Below are 23,260 nucleotides of genomic sequence, written 5' to 3'. Positions count from 1 at the left end.
TACCAACAATGTTGTCAAGGTCATCAGGGAATCTCCAATAAGTCAAGTTTTCTCTGTGTATTTCTGATGTATAGTTTGTAAGTTTCAACTCATTTATTTGATTTTATTTACTGCTTTTCCTCACTTCTCTTATCAACCTCAATCAAGCAAATAAAAAGCTCTAAAAACATAATAGGCTACCTGCCCAGCACCAGTTAGGACCAGAAGACAAAGTTAGTGACCACCAGATGAACATACTGAAGCATTTAGCGGCTAATGAGCCAGATGTTTCTCTGAGGTGACCAAAAAAGAAAGTGCATATTGAAATTATGTTCATCAGAAACACAACTCCAAATGTAGAGGTCATGTTTATGTTGGCAGAGCCGAAAATGATTTTTTAAAATGATATTTTGATTTGTATCGTAGAGAGAAGCAGCTTCAAGGATGGTTTACTGGTGGCCTCTTGGATTTGTTCCAGCAAGTCCTAATTTTGAACTGAGGCTGAGGCGAGCATCACTTTTTGAAGACACCTTCACACAACTGGCATCTAAACCTCACAGTGACTTCAAGAAGCCACTTGTGGTATTTATTTTTATTTAGTTTTTTATTTTTAAAGCATAGCAAAATATTTTTGTAGCTAATTATCTGGCAAGAAGAATTATAACTTTTTGTCTCTCAGGTCTATCTGGACGAGGACCCAAAGCTCACAGACGTCTACAGAAGAGACTTTTTTCACCACTTGTTTCCTGACATGGTGTCGGCTGAATCTGGGATGTTCTTGTTTAATGTCTCTGAAACCCTGGCATGGTTCCCCTCCAAAGTAAGACTTCATATATTCATGCAGGAAAATTAGATTTGAAGCTCAGGATTCACTACATTTCATGGATTTCCTGCTAATGGAACAATGTGGAAATGGTTTTCATTGTTTCTACTTTAATCAATCCAGGCAACAGAGGAGGACAAGACAAATTTCTTCCTGTTTGGGGTTCTGTGTGGACTGGCCTTGTACAACCAGAGTATAATACATCTACCATTCCCACTGGCTCTGTTCAAGAAGCTGATCGGTGTAGAGCCGACACTCGAGGATCTGAAGGAATTCAGCAGTGTTGGACAGTCTGTATTCATTTAAATTTAAAGATATGATTGATATGATTTTGTGGTTTTACATTGTGATGCCTGAAGGGTCACACTGGATTTTAAATAATGTATAGTATGGAAACAAACTTCATGTAATTCAGTTTTTGTTTTACTGTTTTTAAGGAAACTGCAGAACATCTTGGATTATGAAGATGATGTCGTAGAAAACCTCTACATAGATTTTGTGGTTGGTGTTTTTACTCCAGCAGTAATCTGTCTCATCTGTCTTTGTTTTTGCAGTGATATCACTAACTTCTTCTCTTTCATAATTTATGAACAGATTAACTGGGATGGGACAGATGTTGACCTTGATCCCCAAAATCCTGGAAAACCAGTGACGGGGGAAAATAAGTAAGACTGTGAAAATATTTAATTCTAAGATCAGCTCAATGTCAGAGAAATATTTGTTGAATTGAAACTTTAATCTGCTAAACAGGGAGGAGTTTGTGGAAGCCTACGTGAATCATGTCTTCAACGCGTCAGTGGAGGGGGTGTTTCAGGAGTTCGAGCGAGGCTTCTTCCAGGTGTGTGACCGAGATCTGGTGAGGCTGTTGTTTCGGCCCGAGGACCTTCAGGGAGTGCTGGTGGGCGAAGACGTCTACGACTGGGCAAAACTGAAACAGGTGCAGTTCAAAACACAAGCTCCAAGTTTTCCTGCTGCTGCAACTAATTTCTTCACCTGCTTCATTTGACTGGACTTTTCCCTTTTCGTTTAACTTAAATCAGAACACAGTTTATGACTGGACATTTCACAACGGCCACCCTGTCATACAGATGTTTTGGGAGGTTTTTGATGAACTGACTGAAGACCAGAGGAAAGATTTCATTTGTAAGTACTGAACCTAAAGTTAAGAACTTTTCATTGTGGAACCTTCTAACCAAACAAGTAATGTGTAAGCCTTTAAGAAATATTCTTATAATGATTGGTTAGGTGTGAAAATAAACAGATGGTCATTATCAACTCCTCAAAAGTAACTTGAAGGTTCCTACTTTGACTCCACATTTGTTCCACAGGGTTTCTGACTGGTTTTAGGAGGGTTCCTGTTCTTGGCATGAACCAGATCCAGATGGAGGTTCGAGTTAAAATGGTAGAGAGCGGCTCTGAGGATCAGCACTACCCCGAGTCTCTGACATGTCACTCTATTCTGGAGCTGCCCCTGTACTCAAGCAAGGAGATCATGCGAGACAGGCTTACTGAGGCCCTGATACCAGAGAGAGGATTCCTCATGTGATGATGGATCAGCAGCTGCTGCACAGAGACATGTCTATGTCTGTGCTGGGACATGACTGGACCTTGTAAGAGTTTACTTTAAAAAAGGGTGACCACAGAGAAGCCTTTGCAGCCATTCCTCCACAACAGCACTACAGTGTAACAGCATCAATAACGGTGCTTTAAAATCTGTAAATTTTTTTAGTTTTGAAAAGATATCATAATATCACTGATGATTTAACCTGTTTTTATATATAAGATGAGTTTTACATTTTCTCAGGAACAAACTAACTTTTATGTGAAATAGTTGAAATAAATTAAGGCAGTATTTGCCCGTTTATTAACACTCTTACTGTACAGTATTTTGTGACCATTGTACTGCTGTTGTTGAAGTTTAACTGTATGGTAATTTCAGTTTACAGTTTGTGGTTCTGTTGAGTTGTTTTGTGTGATCAAAGGAGTAAACGGAGTCGGACAAAATATTATTGTTTTTACAGATGGATATGCCAATAACTACATGTAAATGTATGTTGCACTTCATTCCTGTGTATAACTTGTTATTTACAAATGTTTGAAAAATATATTGTATAACTTTCCTTTCCTCTGTGGTGCACTGAGCTTACTTTATCTGCATCTGTTTGATATCAATCAATCATTATGTGCTGCAGTCAGTGGCTCTGAGGTTTCCTAGAAACTATCTGAGGTGAATTCAAAACACTGGTTACAGAGCATCAAAGTGGTATCTAATATAGAAGTATGTCTGGTTGGTAAAAATGAACTCAAACCTTTATGCATTTGTACTTTATGGACTAGAGAAGAAAGTAATTAAAGACACTACTATGCAATCTATTGCAGTGTGCCACAATGTCATTCTTGGTCCTACCACCAGATGGTGGTAAAAGTGAAAGCATTTCAAATACTACAGAAACAGAATTAGTGAACTTACATTGAACAGATATAGTGCCTGCTGCTATAATAACTCAAATCCAAGTTAAAGGACAACTTGAAAGGAGTTCATAAATGTACAGTAATATAGGAGACATACCCCAGGGTTACAGCTGATAGAATCATTTGTTCTTATTCTGTTAGATAGGTCTGAAATGTGTGTGTGTGTGTGTGTGTGTGTGTGTGTGTGTGTGTGTGTGTGTGTGTGTGTGTGTGTGTGTGTGTATGTGCGAGCGTATTTGTGTCTGGGCTTGTTGAAGTATGTCCATAGGGTCCAAAAACCAGGAGCCCACTATACTTGTGGGGTCTGACCAGCTTTATGGTGCCAAAAATCTGGATCCCATAAGGGCTGTTTGAGGCTTAAGACTTGGTTTTAGAGTTAGGGTTAGAATTAGGTCTAGCTTAGGCTTGGGTTGTATACAGTATTGTGGTGGTATTTGTGTAAAACTTGTGTAAGTTGACAGCTGACTGTATACTCCACTGTACTGTAGTGTTCCATCTGTAGAGCTGATTGTCATAGTGATGCTATTTCTACAGCTGGGAACAACACACACACACAACACACACACACACACACACACACACACACACACACACACACACACACACAGGAGCTCAAACCTACACTGTGCATTTACAGTGCATTTAATTAGTCTGTCACATGATCAAGTGAATGGGCTTCAGTTAGACAAAACACAGTTTGTGAAGTGAGAATCATCTTATTCCAGTTGTTTTCTGCAGACTCACAGTTGCAGCAGAGAGAGAGAGAGAGAGAGAGAGAGAGAGAGAGACAGACAGACAGACAGAGAGAGAGCACTCATGTGGAACTGTGTAATATTCTCAACATGATGATATTCATAAAGTCACCTGTGAATAAATGTGATTTGATTAATTTTCAAGATATATGGTGCACCACAAAAGAGATCAATATGCAGATTATTTACAGATTAGTTTGTAATGTTGATTATATACGGACTCCTATTATGTAATATTTATATAATGTCATCCTTGATAATTATTCCTTTTATGGCATCAAATAACTGATTAATGCCAAATGGATGAATAAATGAACACTTGAACAAACATCAGCATAATAAGAACTACTTAAAATTACACAAACCATCTTTTGGAAACAATTTATTTGACATGTTCTTTGATTTTTTAGTTTGGTCATGTCCCATCTGTTAACATAGACATAACATATAACCTATCTGCAGCCGGCCACCAGGGGGCGACGGAAATGTTTTGACTTCACTTTTAGGGAGCTGTCATGTTGTTCATCTTCATACGTGTCAGTGGTATAAAAAACTACTGACACTGTGTCAGTGGGCTCCACCAACAGGAGCTAATAGGACCCACTCCTCTTGAAAATCCTTTCTTTCTTTTTCTTTTCATTTATTTTCAATGATGAAAATCATGCAGTTTTTTTTAAACTCTTGGTCTTGTACTTACTCGCCCTTCCATTTACTTTAAAATAGACAAATATATTTACTTACTTTTTTTAGTTTTTCCCCCTTTTGCTTCAGTGTTTCTTTTGCAGATATGTTTGTGTATAAAAATAATAAAGTTATAATTTTAAAATACCAGTGTTGCAAATGTTTTGGATTATTATCAAACAATCTAATATTAAATATCTACTTTTCTCAGTATATAACTTTATTAACTTTGTGTCTCAATAAGCATATATGCACATTTTTCTTACAATTGTTATTTATTTATACAATAATATAGTTTTATTCACGTATTTAGTAATATTTGTCAAATGTCACAGCTCGTTTTTTAGGTTCATCATCCGCATAAATGAGAGCAAAGACGGTAGAAGAGCCAGAGGAAAACAGAGTGAACGTCAGCCTTTATGGAACATGTGCACTGCATTTCTCTCCTAAAAACATCTGGATGAAGGCAGTTCTCTTTTGCTTCATTGTGTCTCTGTGTCTGTGGTCTTCCAGAGTATGTGAAATGTCCACAGAGGATCCAGGCTGTGAGCTGCTGTGATGATACTGTCACGCTGCTGTCTGAGAGTGGAGACGTTCTTTGTGTGGACACAACTCGCACTCCTTTCAATCCCAGGTCAGGAGGAACAAAGTTTAAACTTTATGTGACTCAAGTTTCTCTGTTGCAACTGAGTGCATCACTGAAATGTTTGTGTGACATTAGAGCTGCAAATATTAGTTAATTAATAGATTAGTTGTCAACTGTTAAATTAATTACCATATATTTTAATGATTGATTCATAGTTTTGAGTAATTTTTTCTGGTTTCTTTAGTCCTCTACAGAGATGGGAAGTACTCATACAAATACTTCATTACTGTACTTAATTTTTTTAAGTATCTGTGCTTTACTTGAGGTTTTTTTTTTTTTTCAACTTTATTTTCTTTTTTTCAACTTTTACTCCCTACATTTTAAGACAGATATCTGTACTTTCTACTCTTTACATTTTCAAAACAGCCTCATTACTTTATGCACTTCTATGCATTTAAGTGGCATTATTGATTATTTTTATTTTGCATCATCGTGCGCTGCCTTTCCAACATCAGGACTGATTTCAACATAAATGGATGGGACAATAACACATAAAAAAATGGTAACACTTTTATATAAGTTACACAAAAACTGAGTAGTTAGTATGGAACAAATGAAGACCAGATGAGGAACTAACATGTAGTTAGTTACTGTTAGCTTTTTAGACTTGCTAATAGTTGCTTAACGAATAGTTTGGTGGAAAATCTGAAAATTAAGACAGACACCATGACCAAGATTGTCTTTGTGCTGTTTTGATAGAGCTTTGCAAAGGAGTAGTCCCCCTTACTTAATTATTATCTAATGATTACTTACTTTTTGTTTTCAGACAGTGTTTAACATTATCAATTAATAAATTGTGCTCAATTTGAACCTCTTTCCTGTTTCCTAACTGTCAGACTGGTCGACTGGTCTAAATTTAAATAAACAGAACTCAGCCAGTCTCTGGAATCAGATGCAGGTCGGTCACAGGAACATTTCAGATAAAACTTCAACACAAAGCAACGCAAACTGACCTGAGTTACTGGGATTTTATTAGAAGCAACAATATGTTTTATACGTGATTTAACCTCATGCTGTTATACAGCTGTCTGAGTTCAGTTTTTTTTTAAGATAGACTACAGGTCCCACTTGTGTTGTATGAGATTAAGTCACATATAAAATGTTATCCTTATAACTATTTATGATTCTTGCTATGTTTTCTGATTAATGTCATTTGTGTAAATTATTATGCTCTTTGGATGAATTGATTTATTTTTTTTTTAAAATGTTGAAAAAGACAAAATGAAGTGACTGTGATAATTAGTCATGTGACCCATGTATAGTTATCACACCTGTGGATGGTCATGTGATTCTGTTGAGCGAAGTCGGCGAAGTGCGTTGTTCACTTATCACAGCTAAGTTAAATCACAGCTACTCAGTTCAATGTGCGGTGATATATGTTGATGTTTTTAGTCAAAATTTTAATTTGCATTTAATCGACAGGGAAATTAGTCGGCAGGATCATCCCTAACCTAAACATCTTTTTTTTCCAGGACAGCGTGGGCTATCAGAATGTATAAGCTGCAGTGATATCACATCAAAGTATAAATAGTTACATGACCATACAGACAAAAGAAAAAACATAGCAGAAATTGAATCTCACAGAACTTTATTCAAAACACATAGAGAAACTATTGGAACAAGATTTTATGCATTTGAATGTTGTTTGTCAAGCTTTAGCAATCAGGGAGAACAAAACAAAACAGTCAAGTCAATACACAGCAAAGACTATTCACATTTTTACAAGTCCTTCACTTTCTTCAAGTTACGCGTGCCATGCCTCAAAACAGTTCCTGTCTGGAATGAGACACAGGCTCACGTCACACTCCTTACACTTCCAGGGTGTACACTGTCTGAACTTTCTCATCTGTCTGCAGTATATGCAGCTCTTGCGCCCATATGAGGCCCGCTTGCTCGGCTCAGCCTTTGGAACGATTGGCACGGGCACGTGGTCACAGCGCGCCCTGGCAGAAGGGACCGCAACTGTGACGCCACACAGCTGGGCGACCAGCTCCTGAATGAAGCCTCTGTGGGTCATCGGCTCCTCCTTTTTCTCTCGGCACAGCTCCTTGTGAAGGAGGTAGCTGTTTGTGGCTGCAATGTCCAAGAAATGGCGGAACAGCGTCCGGTACCAGCGCATGCTCTTGTGGTGTACGGAGTAGTACTGGATCAGCTGGTCACTCAAGTCAACACCTCCCATGTACTTGTTGTAATCCATGATAGGTGTTGGGCATGGAATGGGCTTGAGAGTCCAGTTCCCATCCTGTTCCTTGACTCTCCTGTTTACGGTGGCTCCTGAGTATGCCGGGTGGATTGTCGAGCAGATAGCAACCTCGCGTGAGTCCAGCCACTTCACAAAAACAATTGGGCCATCACGGAACCACCTGATGGAGCCTCTAGGGTCCCTTTTCGTTAGCATATTTGCATCTTTGCGGGCTCTGTATGTCCCACATGCTCCAATTTTCATGCTTAACAGGTCCTTGAAAAGTTTTGGACTGGTATAAAAGTTATCCACAAAAAGACGAAAGCCACTGCCCAGGTATTTGGCCTTCATCAGAGACATGACAGCATCGTATGCAAGTCCAACACCTGTGGCAAACTCTGACTTTCCAGTGTATACTGAGAAGTCCAAAGTGTAGCCATTGCTGCTGTCAGCCATAACGAAGAGCTTGAACCCCCATTTAATCGGCTTTGCTTTTATGTGCTGTGTCATGCCAGTATGGGCCTTTGTTGCCACCATCCTTTCATCAACTGAGAGGTTCTGCCTGGGGTGATAAAATGCTCTGCAAGCGTCTTTGATGGTGTCCATAAAGGGCTTCAGGCGAAACAGGCGGTCATAATCTGGTGTCCCCTTCTTTCTGTCATTCTCAACATCTTTGGCTGGGTCACTCATGTGGATGTTCCAAGAGATCACTCTGTACCTGTCTCGGGTCATGACATTGGCTGGAAACGGCACGCTGAAAATTGTGTTCTTGGTCCAGTATTCCCTGATGTCATTCAGTTTCACCAGTGCAAAGAAGAAATTCAGCCCCAAGTACTTGTAAAACTCTTCGGTGGTGAGCTTCGTCCAAGAATATTTTTTGCCATTTGCAATGTGTTTGGCAGCCTGTTTGTTTGTGTGATCACAAATGATTAGAGCTGTGCTATTGCTGATAAACAGTTTGAAAAGGTCCAGTGGTGAGTATGAATTGCTTGAATTCAGCTGATGCCCAGGGGTCCTTGCAGGGTTGAACTTTAGTGGTGATGGACATGTGTCTAGATCGCTCTCCGTTTTCCATGATGTGGCTGAGGCTGATGACGGTGACCGTGGCCAAAGTGGAGATCTGGATCTGCTGCGGCCGCTTCTTGATAACCTGCGTCCACGACGGGAGGTAGGTGTTGACTGCGTGCTGCTGCGTGATAGTTTGCGAGATCGTGCTCTTGGCCGTCCACGTCCTCTCTTGCGTGGAGTTGACGCCACTCCTGAAGTAAGCTCGTCTTCTGAAGAGCTGGCTTTTTCAGGAGAACCATATGGGCTAAATTCTTCATCACTGTAAAAACAAACAAATAAAAAATATGAGATCATATAATATCAGTGTGCAATTTGTGAAAAAAAATCACAGGGCTGGCATTTTTGAAACAATTTTATTCAGTGGTCCAATACATTATGATGCTTGTTGGTAAACTCCTTGCAAATGTCAATGTAACATTTATAGAATAATTAGAACCTTTAATAAAACAATTTAGGAACTGGGCCTTAAACACTGCATTTGCAGGAATATTTTTAATTCATCAAAAAAAAATTAGTTAATGATGTAGTGTGATATTTTCACTTTTCACTTCACAGGTTAAATGCTAATCTAAAATACCAACATCAACTCCACCTTTCCAGAGATTAATTCTCTGCTGGATTCTGCTCCCAGTCTGGAACTGGCGCATATTTAACTGGATCCGGCACATATTTAACTGGATCCAGTACCTCCTTAGTCACACCAAAAATCATTAATTGAAGTGTATGAAATATTTAATGTTATGTTTGTTTAATTACACTATGATGCATGCATGCAGACTAGGGATGGGTACTGACAACCAGTACTAAATTGTGACGGTTCCTGATTGGTTGGTACCAAACTACTGGACAAACGGTACTGCTATCAGTCTTAATGTGATGTTAATTCACTCTAAAGGCCACATTCAGACAGGATCGGGGGTTGCAGTGATCAGTCACAGGGTTGTGTGGGGGTGTGGGGGTGTTGATTTGAGCTTAGAAACAATCAGAATTCAGCGTTTTATTTCTGTACTCTACACAATCCCTGTGAGTGGCCCTTTCTGGAATGCTGCTGGAGGGGTTCACCCTTAGCTCTGAGGAAGCAACGGCTTCAGCTCAGGCTCACTTAAGGTGGCCTGACATTTAAGGTGGACCAGATCAGCTATTCTTATTTTAGTGGCACGCTGCTGTTTCTTTTCTCACCACAGCTTCCAGTCATTTTTGCATCAAATTAAGTGGTATTGATAACAGTATCAATAAGTATCTCAACTCAAACTTTATTTATATGGCACATTTCAAACACGGGGCAAGACAATATGACAACAGTACACATAACAGAACGGATTTTGTCAAGTATGAACCATTTCATCACGTGGCACAGCATCGTTGCTGTGCGTCCTGGAGCCCAACACCAAAGGTTTAAGTCGCTTTTGATGGTGCGGTGCTTTCCACAGTGATGAAAGGGGAGGAGATCCATAGGCAGACAGAATGTGTTCGTGTGTTTGTGGTTGTAAATAAAACTTTCGGCCCTAAATCGATTTCCTCCCATTTTGCGCAATTCACAGAGTCTTGAGTGTCTACAGGACAGGGGGTGTCACACTGTGCAGAATGCGGGGGGTTAAAAAAAATATATGTATAGCAGAGGCAGGTATATCCAGAGCAGAGGGAGGGTGGGTGCTGAGTGTGCAGTAAATAGGAAATTGCACCCACTACATATCAAACCAGTAAGTGTTTTGTATTCACATGTCATATCCCTCGCACACGCAGACCTTTTCTATATATTCTGTATGTTGAGCTCGCAGAACAATAGCCTGCCCCACCCCCACATGGCAAAACACCCCGTGTCCTGCAGTTACCTACTTTACCTGAGCGTGTGCATGGTTTTTCTTTTAAATATCTGCACAAATAAGCATCAAATATACATACAAGTAGAAAACTACCCATGCACATATCGTCATTTCTTCATTCATTTCATTTCACATACACTGTAAATAAACATAGGGCACTTACTCGTCTGATGAAGCCATTTCCTCTTGATAATTCCACTCTTCATCTGTGATACAGCTGTCTGCCTCTGACTCCTCATCATCATCGCTTTGAAGAGTAACGTCGAGGGATTTTTCGGGGGAAAACGCTGAAGTTGCCATCTTCGACCGCGTCTGCTCGTCGTGCGTCCCGAGCGGATCTGCGCGCGTTGTGGGCACATCCCGAGTCTCATGTTTCATTTCCTCATTCCTCTCTAACCGGAAGTTCTTCTGGCCCCCATCTCATTGGCCTGTCTCAAGTCTCTTACTTTAAGAGCGAGGATTTAAGATCGAGGAGGAATCAAGCAGGAGCGATGAGCGAGGACGCACGAAAACAGCCTTCACAGGACGCTTGTGACCGGCCGACACACCCCCTCATTTACTGACTTGATGCTGCATCTAATCAGACCTGATCCACCATTCAGCTAAAAAATAATGTTGTAGATCTGTGATACTAAGTTTTCAGTAAATGCGCAGATCTGACGGCCTGTTAATAAAATTTAACTTTATGATTAATAGCGGATGGAGGGATGGTGGTGTTTCTTCATCCTGTGCCATTGCGCATCTGGCATGAGAGCTTCTCTAATCATTTACATCACACAGGAAAGAAATCACATGGAGTTTCTGTCCTTAAATCTTGGTGGCGGTTTGATGATTTATGCGCACAGGTGGATTGTTTTTCATCGTTTCCATATTTATTTTTTATTGTGATTCTAATTATCGTATTATTTCAGAATATCAATTAACACATGCCAAAAATGAATAAATAATATAAACGCATTCTGCATCTGATCAGGGCACAAGACACAGTGTAAACGCAGGGGATTATATCCCCACTCCCCCCTCAGGCGGACTGGCTCGGATCCTCCACTGACATGCGCAACCGGAGTGAGAGTGTGTGTAGGGGTAGAGGGTGTACAGGGGGGTGTAAGGGGGAAGAGAGTATGTAGGGGCCGGTTTAGGATTGAGCCGAGGTCTCATGTCTCTTTAAACAGATTTCCTCGTGTCCTTTTCCCCTCGCACTTTTTTTTTCTCGCGTCTCTGCATGACTCCTCGGTGGGAGGGACTATAGAGGAGGTGGACACAGGGAAAGGACGCACATGGCAAGACGTTTTAACATTTAATTGCTAGGCTGGATATTGTATTGCAGATATCCGTAATTCAACTCTTCATATTCAAAAATAACATTTTCAGATAATGTAATGACGAACCCCATACACATGAATGGGGAAAGTGACGTCATTTCTCCTAGTAAGAATGACTGTGGATATCTGACATGTTATTTTTGAATAGGAAGAATTGAATTACGGATATCTGCAATACACACCCAGCCTAGCAATTAAAAGTTAAAATGACTTGCCGTAGACTCAAGTATAGTGTATACTTGGATGTATTTTAAGAGACTTGAGATGGACCCACACATTATTTTCAGCACGGAAAAATTAATAAATAACCACAAAAACTGTTCAAAATCATTATGTGTATCTGTACTTTTGCTTGAGTAAATGTGTGTACTTTTGCCACCTCTGGTCTGTTGTGACAGTAAACTGAAATCCTTCCCACTATCGATAAATCAAGACATCTGAGGATGTCATTTTGGGTTTTTGGAAACAGTGATCAACATTTTTCACCATTTCCTCACATTTTATGGAGCAAATCAAGAAAATAGTCTACAGACTAATTGATAATGCAACTAATCATTAATTGTACCTGTTTTTCTATAAGGTGCTTTTGTTTATCTTTTGTTTGTCTTCTGTAAATCTGCACTTGAATTTATGATAACGAGCAGATAATTACAGAACAAATGTTCATGCTGTGCTGGTTTCTGTTGTTTCAGGCCTCTAGAAGCTTTGTGTAACATCCCAGTGTCTCAGGTTGCTTGTGGGAGCCAGCATTCAGTCGCTCTGACCAAAGGTACAGTAAAAATGTGCAGTAAAGTGCTGCTTAGATTGCTAATTGCTGAGATCAAGACTCTGTTACTCCTACCACAGTCATGGACACTCTTGTGTCAGAGATCTAGACACAAACACAACTACAGAAAGTGCTAAAACAATCCCAAACACAAGAGTTATTGGCAGTAAACTGAAACCTGTACATTTTATCCTCTTTCTACTCCATCTTATACACTTCTACTCTGTCCACCTCTTTAACTGTTTTGTTCTGATTTAATGCGGATCGATCTGGTCGGTACATAAAAGCTGCAAAACACAAAAAGACTGAGATACTAAGACCATGCTAAGCTAAAGACAGCATGTGCACTGTGTTTATATATACTAAAGTAGTCTGATTATCTCCAGCTATTAGCTTGAACCTGATTTTTTGTTATTATCTTGAACATTTTTATATTTGATTGAGTAATTAACAGAAAGTTAGATTTCTGGTGAAGTAACCTGTATTGGATGAAAAGTTGTGGTTCATAAGACACTGTGTTAAGTAAAAGCCTTAATATACTTCCAAATGAACACATATGTGACCAGCTTTGGATAGCGTGGACACATGGTGGTGCTGTTTATACTATTTAGTTTAGCTTATTGTAGCATAGTGGTCTTGCAGTAGCTCTGTCCCCTCAAACTTCCAGTTAATCCCTGTATAGATTTATTAAACCTTTCTATTAAATGTTGCCTCAGCTGGTGTTGAGACATGCGACAGGATGCTAAGACTTTACTCAAAGTCCAATCTATGAGACGAAGCCCAAGTACAAGATAACAATTATGATAAAAACAGTGATTACAATGTGTTTTGCAAAAGGCAAACATGTCAGGGTGTCTGGAAAGTGTTAGAAAAACTCCTGGTGGTTTCTTACAGATGGTCAGGTGTTTACATGGGGCCAGGACTCCAGAGGCCAGCTGGGTCTGGGGAAGAGGAAGCTCGGAGCCAATTCACCCCAACACCTGCGATCTCTGTCAGCGATCCCCCTGGTCCAGATCACTGCAGGAGGAGAGCAGAGCTTCGCCCTCTCTGTCTCTGGAGGTGTGTTCAGCTGGGGCAGAAACGACTGTGGACAGCTCGGACTGGGAGACATGACAGGTAAAAAAAAAAAAAAAAAAAGAGGCAATTTAACCTTACATTTATTAAAATGTATACTTTTTTCTGTTATGTGTAACCCTTAGTTTTAATTTCTCTGCAGACAGACACACACCAACTTCTGTTCAGTACTTGAACATGAAGAAAACTGTTCACATTTCCTGTGGAAAAGACCACACCGCCATTTTGACAAAAGTAAGACAAAGAAAGATGGTCACACTCTCATGTTGTAACTAGGGCTGAATGATTTTGAAACAATGTCTAATAGTGATTATATTGACTCATATTGTGATTGCGGTGTGATTTGTAAATGATCATTTTCCATTATTCTCATTTTCACTGAAAAACATATTTAATGTTATAGCATACATAGCATTTTTGCAGGGATATGTGCGAAAAAGAAAGATGTCTTATGCTACACATTTTGACTTTAATAAATAATGTGTTTCCTGTGATTTGAATGAAATTTTAATTAATTGTTCAGCCATAGTTGTAGCCTGCCACTTTTTATTGCTGGACAAGAAAAGGCACAAAAGCAAACAGTTCTATAAATGACACTGAAATGTTGGAATGATGATGATCTATGCTGTAAATTCTTGCTCAAATCAAATAATTATTGCCACCATCAGTTTAAAAGATGTATTTTTATTTGTTAAAGGTTTTAAATACAACACTCACTGTCACTAGATGCCATCTTGGTTGGCCTCTCCACTGTTCCAACAATCACCAGCTCTGTTTTGGTCAAAGTAAACCCTTAATTTCATTGAGTTACATGTGAAAATAATCTGCAAATACACACTGTTTTTCCACGCTGTGGAGGGTCAACAGTTTGACAGGGAGGGACTCACTTGCATGCATGGGCTGGACCAGCTACCAGAAGAAAGAACAGACAAACTTGGATGTTATGTAATAACATAAAATACTGACAAGCAAATTGAACGGGCACGGCTGGATTCTTAAATGTAATCCCATATGATTATCATGAGTCAAACAGACCTTTGTTATAAATATTTAAATATTATTTACTGCACACTGATGCTGAGAATAAGATATACATGTGGGAGCAGACGCAAGATATGCTGCTTTTTGTGAGAGAAAAAAAACATACTTACCATTTAGATTCCACAGATATGTAAATAAGCACGAATTAACAGTAAGTGGGACTTGGTTGTGTGGTTTTTTAGGATGGTGCAGTGTTTACATTTGGCTCTGGACAATATGGACAGCTTGGACACAACTCATTCAGCAATGAACTACGGCCTCGGCTTGTTGCAGAGCTCTGGGGGGGAAAAGTCACCAAGATAGCATGTGGACGGTACAGTACATTTCTACACCTTCTAGCATAATTTGAGTTTTTTTAATGTTTTAATTGTGACTGTTTTTGCTAAAAAATGCCGCAGTTTAAACATACTTTTACATAAGATTGCTGGACTATCTTAGGTTAGAGATTGTAGAGAACACTGATCAAGTTTGTCAAGCTAAAGTAATTGAAGGTCAGGCTATATACCTGAACATTTTGAAAGGGGTTCTCCTCTATTAGAGAATATCACAGAGGGTTACAGAAAATGTGTGTGATCACTTCTTCCTGTTTGTGTCATTATTTACTCACCCTCATGCAGATCCAAGGTTGGGTTCAGTTTTTAAGTCCACAAAAAACACTGCTGGACTTTCACAGAAAATAGCACTGCAGAATCTCCCAAACAATTTACATGAATGGTGACCAGTTTTCAAACATAAAAACAACCAAAAAAAAAAAAAAAATCATAAAATGTGTCCATACTGTTCGTCTTGTGTAATCCAAGTCTTCCAAAGCCCCAACATGCCAAGTTGGCTTGAAAGATGTCATTTGCACCATGTTTTTAGCCTGAATCCTCACTGTAGGTCCTTAGCTTGGAGCTACGTTCACACATGTGTGCACACCATCTGAATTGGGTGTGTGTGATGTGACTGTGTATGCACAAGTGGAATGCAGGGCCTGTAATCCATGCTTCAATTACATCAGGCGAGCACCATTCACTTAAAGTCCACCTCCAGTCATGTGTTTAACATTATAAAATGCTCTGCAAGAAATGTTCACACATGGCGTGCTGCTTGTTTTGCTCTTGATATGTCCTGTAACACATGAAAAACACCACATGGACGTGTTAACGTGGTTTAAAAAATATGATTTTCCCTGGAGGGGTCTTTAAGTTGTTTGCAGTGCTGTTTTCCTGTTAAACTCCAGCACTGTTTTGTTGACTAAAAAGCTAAACCTGACCTTCAGTCTGCACAAGGGTGAGTAGATAATGACTGAATGTTCATTTTTGGCTGAACTAGCCCTTTAACATATGACTCAGGTTGTTGCATTTCTGTGCATTTCACATCCCGTTTCCTGATCATTCACTTTTCCATCAACAATAGAGAGAGTGTTAAACTAGCTACAGTCTGCAAAACCTCTGAAAAGACATCTCGGTTGCCATGAAAATACTGATTGTGCTATATTGTTTTCTCAAACAGACATCACACATTAGTGTTAACAAAGTCCAAGAGGGTCTACTCTTTTGGGTGCGATGAGAAAGGGCAGCGGGGAAATGGAGAGAAGAGTCATCCATCTGTGCCGCTACCTGTTCAACTGCCACCAGGTAAAACTACATTCATTTAAAAAATAATGAATGACTTATTTAAGTGTATTGTATTTAAATACAATTAATCAAGTAATTAAAATGAAAATAAATAGGAAAATAACTGACAGTCAAAATAAAACAAATTTGTAATGATATTCATAAACATCATTTCTAGAAGATATTTAAAAGTGGTGACAGAGGCAAAAATGCTGGTTCTAGAAGTGTTTTCTTTACATAATATCCACAGTTTCACCAAATGTGCAAATGATGCAAACACCACCAGTTTCAACTCTTTGTGAAATCATGTTTTGTCCATTAATTTGCCACGTTGGCTAGTCACGGGTGATGTTGCTATAAAGGACAAGCCAGAGGTGAGAATTGCAACAGTAGAGGATTCAATCTGTCTTCATGATTAAACCAGAGAGTTTTAATGATGATGACTTGCTGCCATTGGTGGCTTGTTTGAAGCAGCACCCACCATGTCCCCATTGCAACAACAAACCATGTTGTCTGGCTGAGTTAGAAAATTCCATTGCTACAAATCGCAGGTTACCACCTGGTCACTAACGGTACAAACATAAACAAGCTGTTAGCTTTTCTTTTGTGGGCATTTGGCCATTTTAATGTCAGGGCTCACCTCCCCACATGCAAATGCACGCACATACAAAACCAAAACAAGTTCCCCCCGTACACAATGTTGCAAGGACACCGTCGTTGCGTCTTCGGCTTTGCCCCGCCCAAGACGATGTTGATTGGTGTAAAGAAATACAAACAAGCCAGAGTATTTTTTCACCCTGTAGATGAATGATAATGTGTCCAGCCAGAACTTTCTTCAGTGCTGACTGCTGATCCAACCGTAGAAATGCCCCATCTGTGAGTCATGTAACACTGTCTGTGGAAAAAATGAATGGGACTTTAACTAATGAAACCAGGGGCTCCTGGAATAGCCCCTCCCACTTTGAAACTGTATTGACAGTTGTATTTGACAATTTAGAAAGTCACATGATTAACAAGTGGTGGTATAGCTCATGTTGTCAGAAAGTCCAGAGGCAGCATACATAATTGAAATGAAATAGGGCCTAAAATAAAACCCTGTGGTACACCACAAGCAACAGATGAGGATGAAAATCTAAATCTAAGACCACTTGTCTGTATTACCCTGAATACCTACACATACTGCACGTCTGAGGCTGTTGTACACTGTGCAGTTTTTAAAGCCTCCTGATGAAATTTTTAATTTGTAATTTTGGGTCATATAAATAAAATGTAACTCGACTTAACTTGTATGAGACAGTTCAATGGTTTGGATGGAGTCCTGAGTTCCAGAGAAAGCCAAGGATAGGCCTAACTTTTATTCTATCATTATTCCAGATTCCGCTAATGGCCTTGTAATCAGAAACATCTTTGCAGGAGAAAACTGTTCGTTTGCAACCCGCATGTCTATTCAGGTACTAACACAAATGCATATAATACAGACTATAATAGTAGTAAAATTGTAATAATACTTTACCCCATTTATTTCTCTAAACCAAACATTAAATCTTTCCTGCTCTTTCACAGGAGGTTCATGAGACGTCAAACACTGAGAGTGTCAGCAATGTAAAACAGGACTCTGTTGATGATCTGATTGACAAATTGGCCTCTACATTTGATTCAAAATCACTGAAAAAGATCAAACAGTAAGTATTATGCAGCAGTTAATGTTTTCTGAATATATGATTGATTTATTGAAAAGTCCACTGCTTCATGTTATGTTGCTCCAAACCCATTAACAGTATATTAACACTGTATTGTCAGTGTTATTGACTAACCGTATGAAACCTTCACAGGGAGATCCACAGAATATTTTCCTCTGCATCCTGCTTGAATCGGTGTTTCCTCGACAGAAGGTAGACACCATCATGTGCATGTTCTTCACTTCTTTGTACCTGGAAAATTACATGAAGTTTACATGTACATTTTGTCTTTATAGCAAAGATAAACACTTCCAGACGTCTCCAAAGTACTCTGGTTTGAACTTGTCACTTGCACAACTTGCTTTTAAGAAACTGGCAGAGAAGGATGGTGTTTTGGCAGAGGTATGAAACTGGAATGTGGCTATAAATGTTTGGTATCTGATCAGTAATTAACAAACAAGAGTGTTTACTTTCAGTATCTTTTAGTAATACTCTGCTCAGTTATTAACTGAAATTGTCTCAACAGGTTGAGGCTGCTGTTCTGCAGCTGCTTCCCTCTCTTGATGAGAGACCAGTGGGAGTGGAGGGGCTGAGGATCTTCCTTCTTCTCAATGAGCTCCTGCATGTGATCCAGAGACACAGATGGAGCTCAGAGCTCGCAAAGATGGCTGCTGCTGCCATACGAAGACTCTCTGCTGAAAGCCTCCAGGTCATAGGTACTGTGACAGATAACTGTATGAGACCTCATTCATCACGATCATGTAATGATGTAGTAATCTTTACATCAAAGATAGATGTCAGTAGACCAATGTAAAATGGATATGAGAGGCAGACGCATCAGTAAAAATGAAAAGTTTCAAAATAAATCTTGTTCATCTATTATAAAATTCAATTGTTAACTAATTATAATTATTCATAACAAATGTCGTGGACTTCTTTAACATTTAGTTCTTTAATTTGATCAATTTGTTATAATCCTAAAGAATATTGATTACTGTCATATTTTATTTTTACTTTACAAATAATAAAGTATATGAAGAGTCCTAAAGAACGTGAGCATCGTTAAGTTTTGCACTATTTTCACTGCACCCAGCATGTGTCAACTGGTTCCTGTACGTGTGCAAGTGTCGTGTTCACACAGCGTCATTGAATATCTATCATATTTAACTGGGCTGTGTTCACCTAAACAGCAGCAGTTGAGGTCTGCTTCTGTCACACACTGACATGGGGGCCCCACTGAGACAGGATCTTTGGGCAGATGCTAATACCGCTATTAGATAGAAAAAAAAAATCAGATGGAGTAGATAGATAGCACTTTATTGATCCCAAACTCTTACAGAAGCAAGTCATCAGACATAGCATGTGGACAGTAAGTATATAGTAAATATTCATGTAAACACCAGAAGAGAAAAATAAAATAAACCACAACATTATGCAATATGAGAAAATCCTTGGCATACATTATAAATATTAAAGATAATTATCTATAGAATATCTGAGAATAGAATAAAGAACAAACTATACTAATATATAAAAAAATATACAACCGTTACAGACAAGGATATACTTTACCAAATATAAAAAATAATACAAGTAGTATACAAGAACACTATACCAAAAATACCAAAAAGTGCCATTTCACATGTATATCCACCAATATTCTTTATGTAGGATACAACATCTACAATATAGTTGTAATATACAGAATATGAGTATATGAGAGGATGTAAACACATTTTTGCAATAGTCTCTCAAAAGTGGTTAACAGTTGTGACAAAGATATGTTTAACACAGGACACTGAAACAGTGAACTTACACCAGCATTTTTAATAATTATTAAAAGCTATCGAAAAAAAGAGAGAGACACAAACGTAAATGCAGCAGAATATATTAAACCTCCATTAAGACAAAGGATCAGATCTGCATACAATTCTGCCTCCAAAACTAACAAATTAAAACAATCTGCATTATGCTGTGAGAATAAAAAGTTTTCATATTGGTGCATATCAGACAACATATATCCTGATACTCATATAGGCTGATATTGCTGTGATAAACCAATATCGGGTCAATAAAATCTGTCAATCAATATGTCAATCAGGCTTTGATTTACACACCTATTACTGGCAATTTTCAAGTCACATCTCATAGTATAATTGTATTATTGTGCAAAACAACACAGCCATGTATAACAAAATTACACTTTTACACTCAGGAGTGGTTTGTACTACACACCACTACTTTGTGGGAGGAGAAATTGAGGAAATGAACCTGGACTAGTTCCTTTTTTGGGACCGTGAACTTAGTTCAAAATTCAAAACTGTGCATTATGAATGTGAACGAGTTTATTTTAATCTGTGTGAACTTCGACTTGACTCTTGTAAAGTGAGAAGTTGCATAAAACTGATGTCTGCAAATCTACATGTTGTCTTCCTCAGTGGACTGGTGGTCTTCACTGTCACGGTCCACCATGATCAGACATGTGAAGGTGTGGCGGGAGGCCCTCTCACTCATCCTGTCCTCTGAGCCTGATCCTCGCAACTCTGGGGTCAAAAACCTGCTGCTAGTCCTCCAGTATATGTACAAGGCTAGTATCAGACCACACCAAATACTCAACTTTTGGGGATGATGGGAGGATGGTTTTTATTCCCTACCAGTCTTTCGCTGAATTAACAATACCTAAATATACCTGTTCTAAAGGCCAACAACAGGACTGCAGGATGTCAGAAAATCCAAGAAAAAGCTTTTTTTTTGGAGGCTAACCGAACATTCCTTCAAGAGGATCTGTGGCTTTGGCATTCAATGAAAAATGTGGTAAGAAAAAAAAAAATACAAACAACTATTTTGAACCAATAGCAGGATGGCAGTCAAGTCATTGCCTGCTTATCTCTCTCATTGTTTCTGTCATTTAACTGATACTGTACTGATCTTTTTTCAGGATAAAGACGATCAGCCACTTATCCTTTGCAACTTCCCATTTGTGATGGGCCTGAAATCAAAGAGAATGGCTTTTGACATCAGTGTTGAACGCACTCAGGTAACGTAAGTCTCATGAGAACTAAATCATACCAACAATGTTGTCAAGGTCATCAGGGAATCTCCAATAAGTCAAGTTTTCTCTGTGTATTTCTGATGTATAGTTTGTAAGTTTCAACTCATTTATTTGATTTTATTTACTGCTTTTCCTCACTTCTCTTATCAACCTCAATCAAGCAAATAAAAAGCTCTAAAAACATAATAGGCTACCTGCCCAGCACCAGTTAGGACCAGAAGACAAAGTTAGTGACCACCAGATGAACATACTGAAGCATTTAGCGGCTAATGAGCCAGATGTTTCTCTGAGGAGTTGGTGGTGACCAAAAAAGAAAGTGCATATTGAAATTATGTTCATCAGAAACACAACTCCAAATGTAGAGGTCATGTTTATGTTGGCAGAGCCGAAAATGATTTTTTAAAATGACATTTTGATTTGTATCGTAGAGAGAAGCAGCTTCAAGGATGGTTTACTGGTGGCCTCTTGGATTTGTTCCAGCAAGTCCTAATTTTGAACTGAGGCTGAGGCGAGCATCACTTTTTGAAGACACCTTCACACAACTGGCATCTAAACCTCACAGTGACTTCAAGAAGCCACTTGTGGTATTAATTTTTAGTTTTTTATTTTTAAAGCATAGCAAAAAAAATTTTGTAGCTAATTATCTGGCAAGAAGAATTATAACTTTTTGTCTCTCAGGTCTATCTGGACGAGGACCCAAAGCTCACAGACGTCTACAGAAGAGATTTTTTTCACCACTTGTTTCCTGACATGGTGTCAGCTGAATCTGGGATGTTCTTGTTTAATGACTCTGAAACCCTGGCATGGTTCCCCTCCAAAGTAAGACTTCATATATTCATGCAGGAAAATTAGATTTGAAGCTCAGGATTCACTACATTTCATGGATTTCCTGCTAATGGAACAATGTGGAAATGGTTTTCATTGTTTCTACTTTAATCAATCCAGGCAACAGAGGAGGACAAGACAAATTTCTTCCTGTTTGGGGTTCTGTGTGGACTGGCCTTGTACAACCAGAGTATAATACATCTACCATTCCCACTGGCTCTGTTCAAGAAGCTGATCGGTGTAGAGCCGACACTCGAGGATCTGAAGGAATTCAGCAGTGTTGGACAGTCTGTATTCATTTAAATTTAAAGATATGATTGATATGATTTTGTGGTTTTACATTGTGATGCCTGAAGGGTCACACTGGATTTTAAATAATGTATAGTATGGAAACAAACTTCATGTAATTCAGTTTTTGTTTTACTGTTTTTAAGGAAACTGCAGAACATCTTGGATTATGAAGATGATGTCGTAGAAAACCTCTACATAGATTTTGTGGTTGGTGTTTTTACTCCAGCAGTAATCTGTCTCATCTGTCTTTGTTTTTGCAGTGATATCACTAACTTCTTCTCTTTCATAATTTATGAACAGATTAACTGGGATGGGACAGATGTTGACCTTGATCCCCAAAATCCTGGAAAACCAGTGACGGGGGAAAATAAGTAAGACTGTGAAAATATTTAATTCTAAGATCAGCTCAATGTCAGAGAAACATTTGTTGAATTGAAACTTTAATCTGCTAAACAGGGAGGAGTTTGTGGAAGCCTACGTGAATCATGTCTTCAACGCGTCAGTGGAGGGGGTGTTTCAGGAGTTCGAGCGAGGCTTCTTCCAGGTGTGTGACCGAGATCTGGTGAGGCTGTTGTTTCGGCCGGAGGACCTGCAGGGAGTGCTGGTGGGCGAAGACGTCTACGACTGGGCAAAACTGAAACAGGTGCAGTTCAAAACACAAGCTCCAAGTTTTCCTGCTGCTGCAACTAATTTCTTCACCTGCTTCATTTGACTGGACTTTTCCCTTTTCGTTTAACTTAAATCAGAACACAGTTTATGACTGGACATTTCACAACGGCCACCCTGTCATACAGATGTTTTGGGAGGTTTTTGATGAACTGACTGAAGACCAGAGGAAAGATTTCATTTGTAAGTACTGAACCTAAAGTTAAGAACTTTTCATTGTGGAACCTTCTAACCAAACAAGTAATGTGTAAGCCTTTAAGAAATATTCTTATAATGATTGGTTAGGTGTGAAAATAAACAGATGGTCATTATCAACTCCTCAAAAGTAACTTGAAGGTTCCTACTTTGACTCCACATTTGTTCCACAGGGTTTCTGACTGGTTTTAGGAGGGTTCCTGTTCTTGGCATGAACCAGATCCAGATGAAGGTTCGAGTTAAAATGGTAGAGAGCGGCTCTGAGGATCAGCACTACCCCGAGTCTCTGACATGTCACTCTATTCTCTATTCTGCTGGGACATGA

The 23,260-nt window shown here is 39.0% G+C and overlaps 2 protein-coding genes across 2 annotated transcripts in view; both read left to right on the top strand.

Annotated features, from left to right (window-relative positions):
* LOC146316096 (putative E3 ubiquitin-protein ligase HERC4) overlaps window positions 1–2,663 on the top strand; it is a 20,219-nt gene extending 17,556 nt beyond the window's left edge. Inside the window, exons 16-23 of the mRNA XM_084733805.1 lie at window positions 406–561; window positions 659–799; window positions 926–1,092; window positions 1,240–1,303; window positions 1,397–1,467; window positions 1,553–1,739; window positions 1,843–1,945; window positions 2,131–2,663. Of these exons, the coding sequence (XP_084589931.1) occupies window positions 406–561; window positions 659–799; window positions 926–1,092; window positions 1,240–1,303; window positions 1,397–1,467; window positions 1,553–1,739; window positions 1,843–1,945; window positions 2,131–2,348 (1,107 nt within the window). The 3' untranslated portion in view covers window positions 2,349–2,663. The remainder of the gene's footprint in view (window positions 1–405; window positions 562–658; window positions 800–925; window positions 1,093–1,239; window positions 1,304–1,396; window positions 1,468–1,552; window positions 1,740–1,842; window positions 1,946–2,130) is intronic.
* LOC146316095 (putative E3 ubiquitin-protein ligase HERC4) lies at window positions 2,351–23,260 on the top strand. The gene is made up of 24 exons (XM_084734046.1): window positions 2,351–2,412; window positions 5,055–5,110; window positions 5,221–5,341; window positions 12,441–12,517; window positions 13,409–13,630; window positions 13,731–13,822; window positions 14,812–14,942; window positions 16,124–16,248; window positions 17,602–17,678; window positions 17,791–17,909; window positions 18,060–18,119; window positions 18,203–18,308; window positions 18,433–18,622; window positions 20,345–20,493; window positions 20,607–20,720; window positions 20,845–20,943; window positions 21,387–21,542; window positions 21,637–21,777; window positions 21,904–22,070; window positions 22,218–22,281; window positions 22,375–22,445; window positions 22,531–22,717; window positions 22,821–22,923; window positions 23,109–23,260. Exons 1-24 carry the CDS (start codon window positions 2,351–2,353, stop codon window positions 23,258–23,260), a joined length of 2,841 nt encoding a protein of 946 aa, XP_084590172.1.

Source organism: Lutjanus erythropterus, chromosome 13, assembly GCF_056507025.1.
Source record: "Lutjanus erythropterus isolate fLutEry1 chromosome 13, fLutEry1.hap2, whole genome shotgun sequence".
Taxonomy (NCBI): domain Eukaryota; kingdom Metazoa; phylum Chordata; class Actinopteri; order Lutjaniformes; family Lutjanidae; genus Lutjanus; species Lutjanus erythropterus.
This window is presented reverse-complemented; position numbering and strand designations above follow the sequence as displayed.

Bases quoted from the DNA above. Each gene is read 5' to 3' on its own strand.
- LOC146316095 (XM_084734046.1), top strand. From the start codon at position 2,351: ATGGATCAGCAGCTGCTGCACAGAGACATGTCTATGTCTGTGCTGGGA. The intron at 12,518-13,408 runs GTACAGTAAAAA...GGTTTCTTACAG, and splicing joins TTCAGTCGCTCTGACCAAAG to ATGGTCAGGTGTTTACATGG. The intron at 13,823-14,811 runs GTAAGACAAAGA...GTGGTTTTTTAG, and splicing joins ACACCGCCATTTTGACAAAA to GATGGTGCAGTGTTTACATT.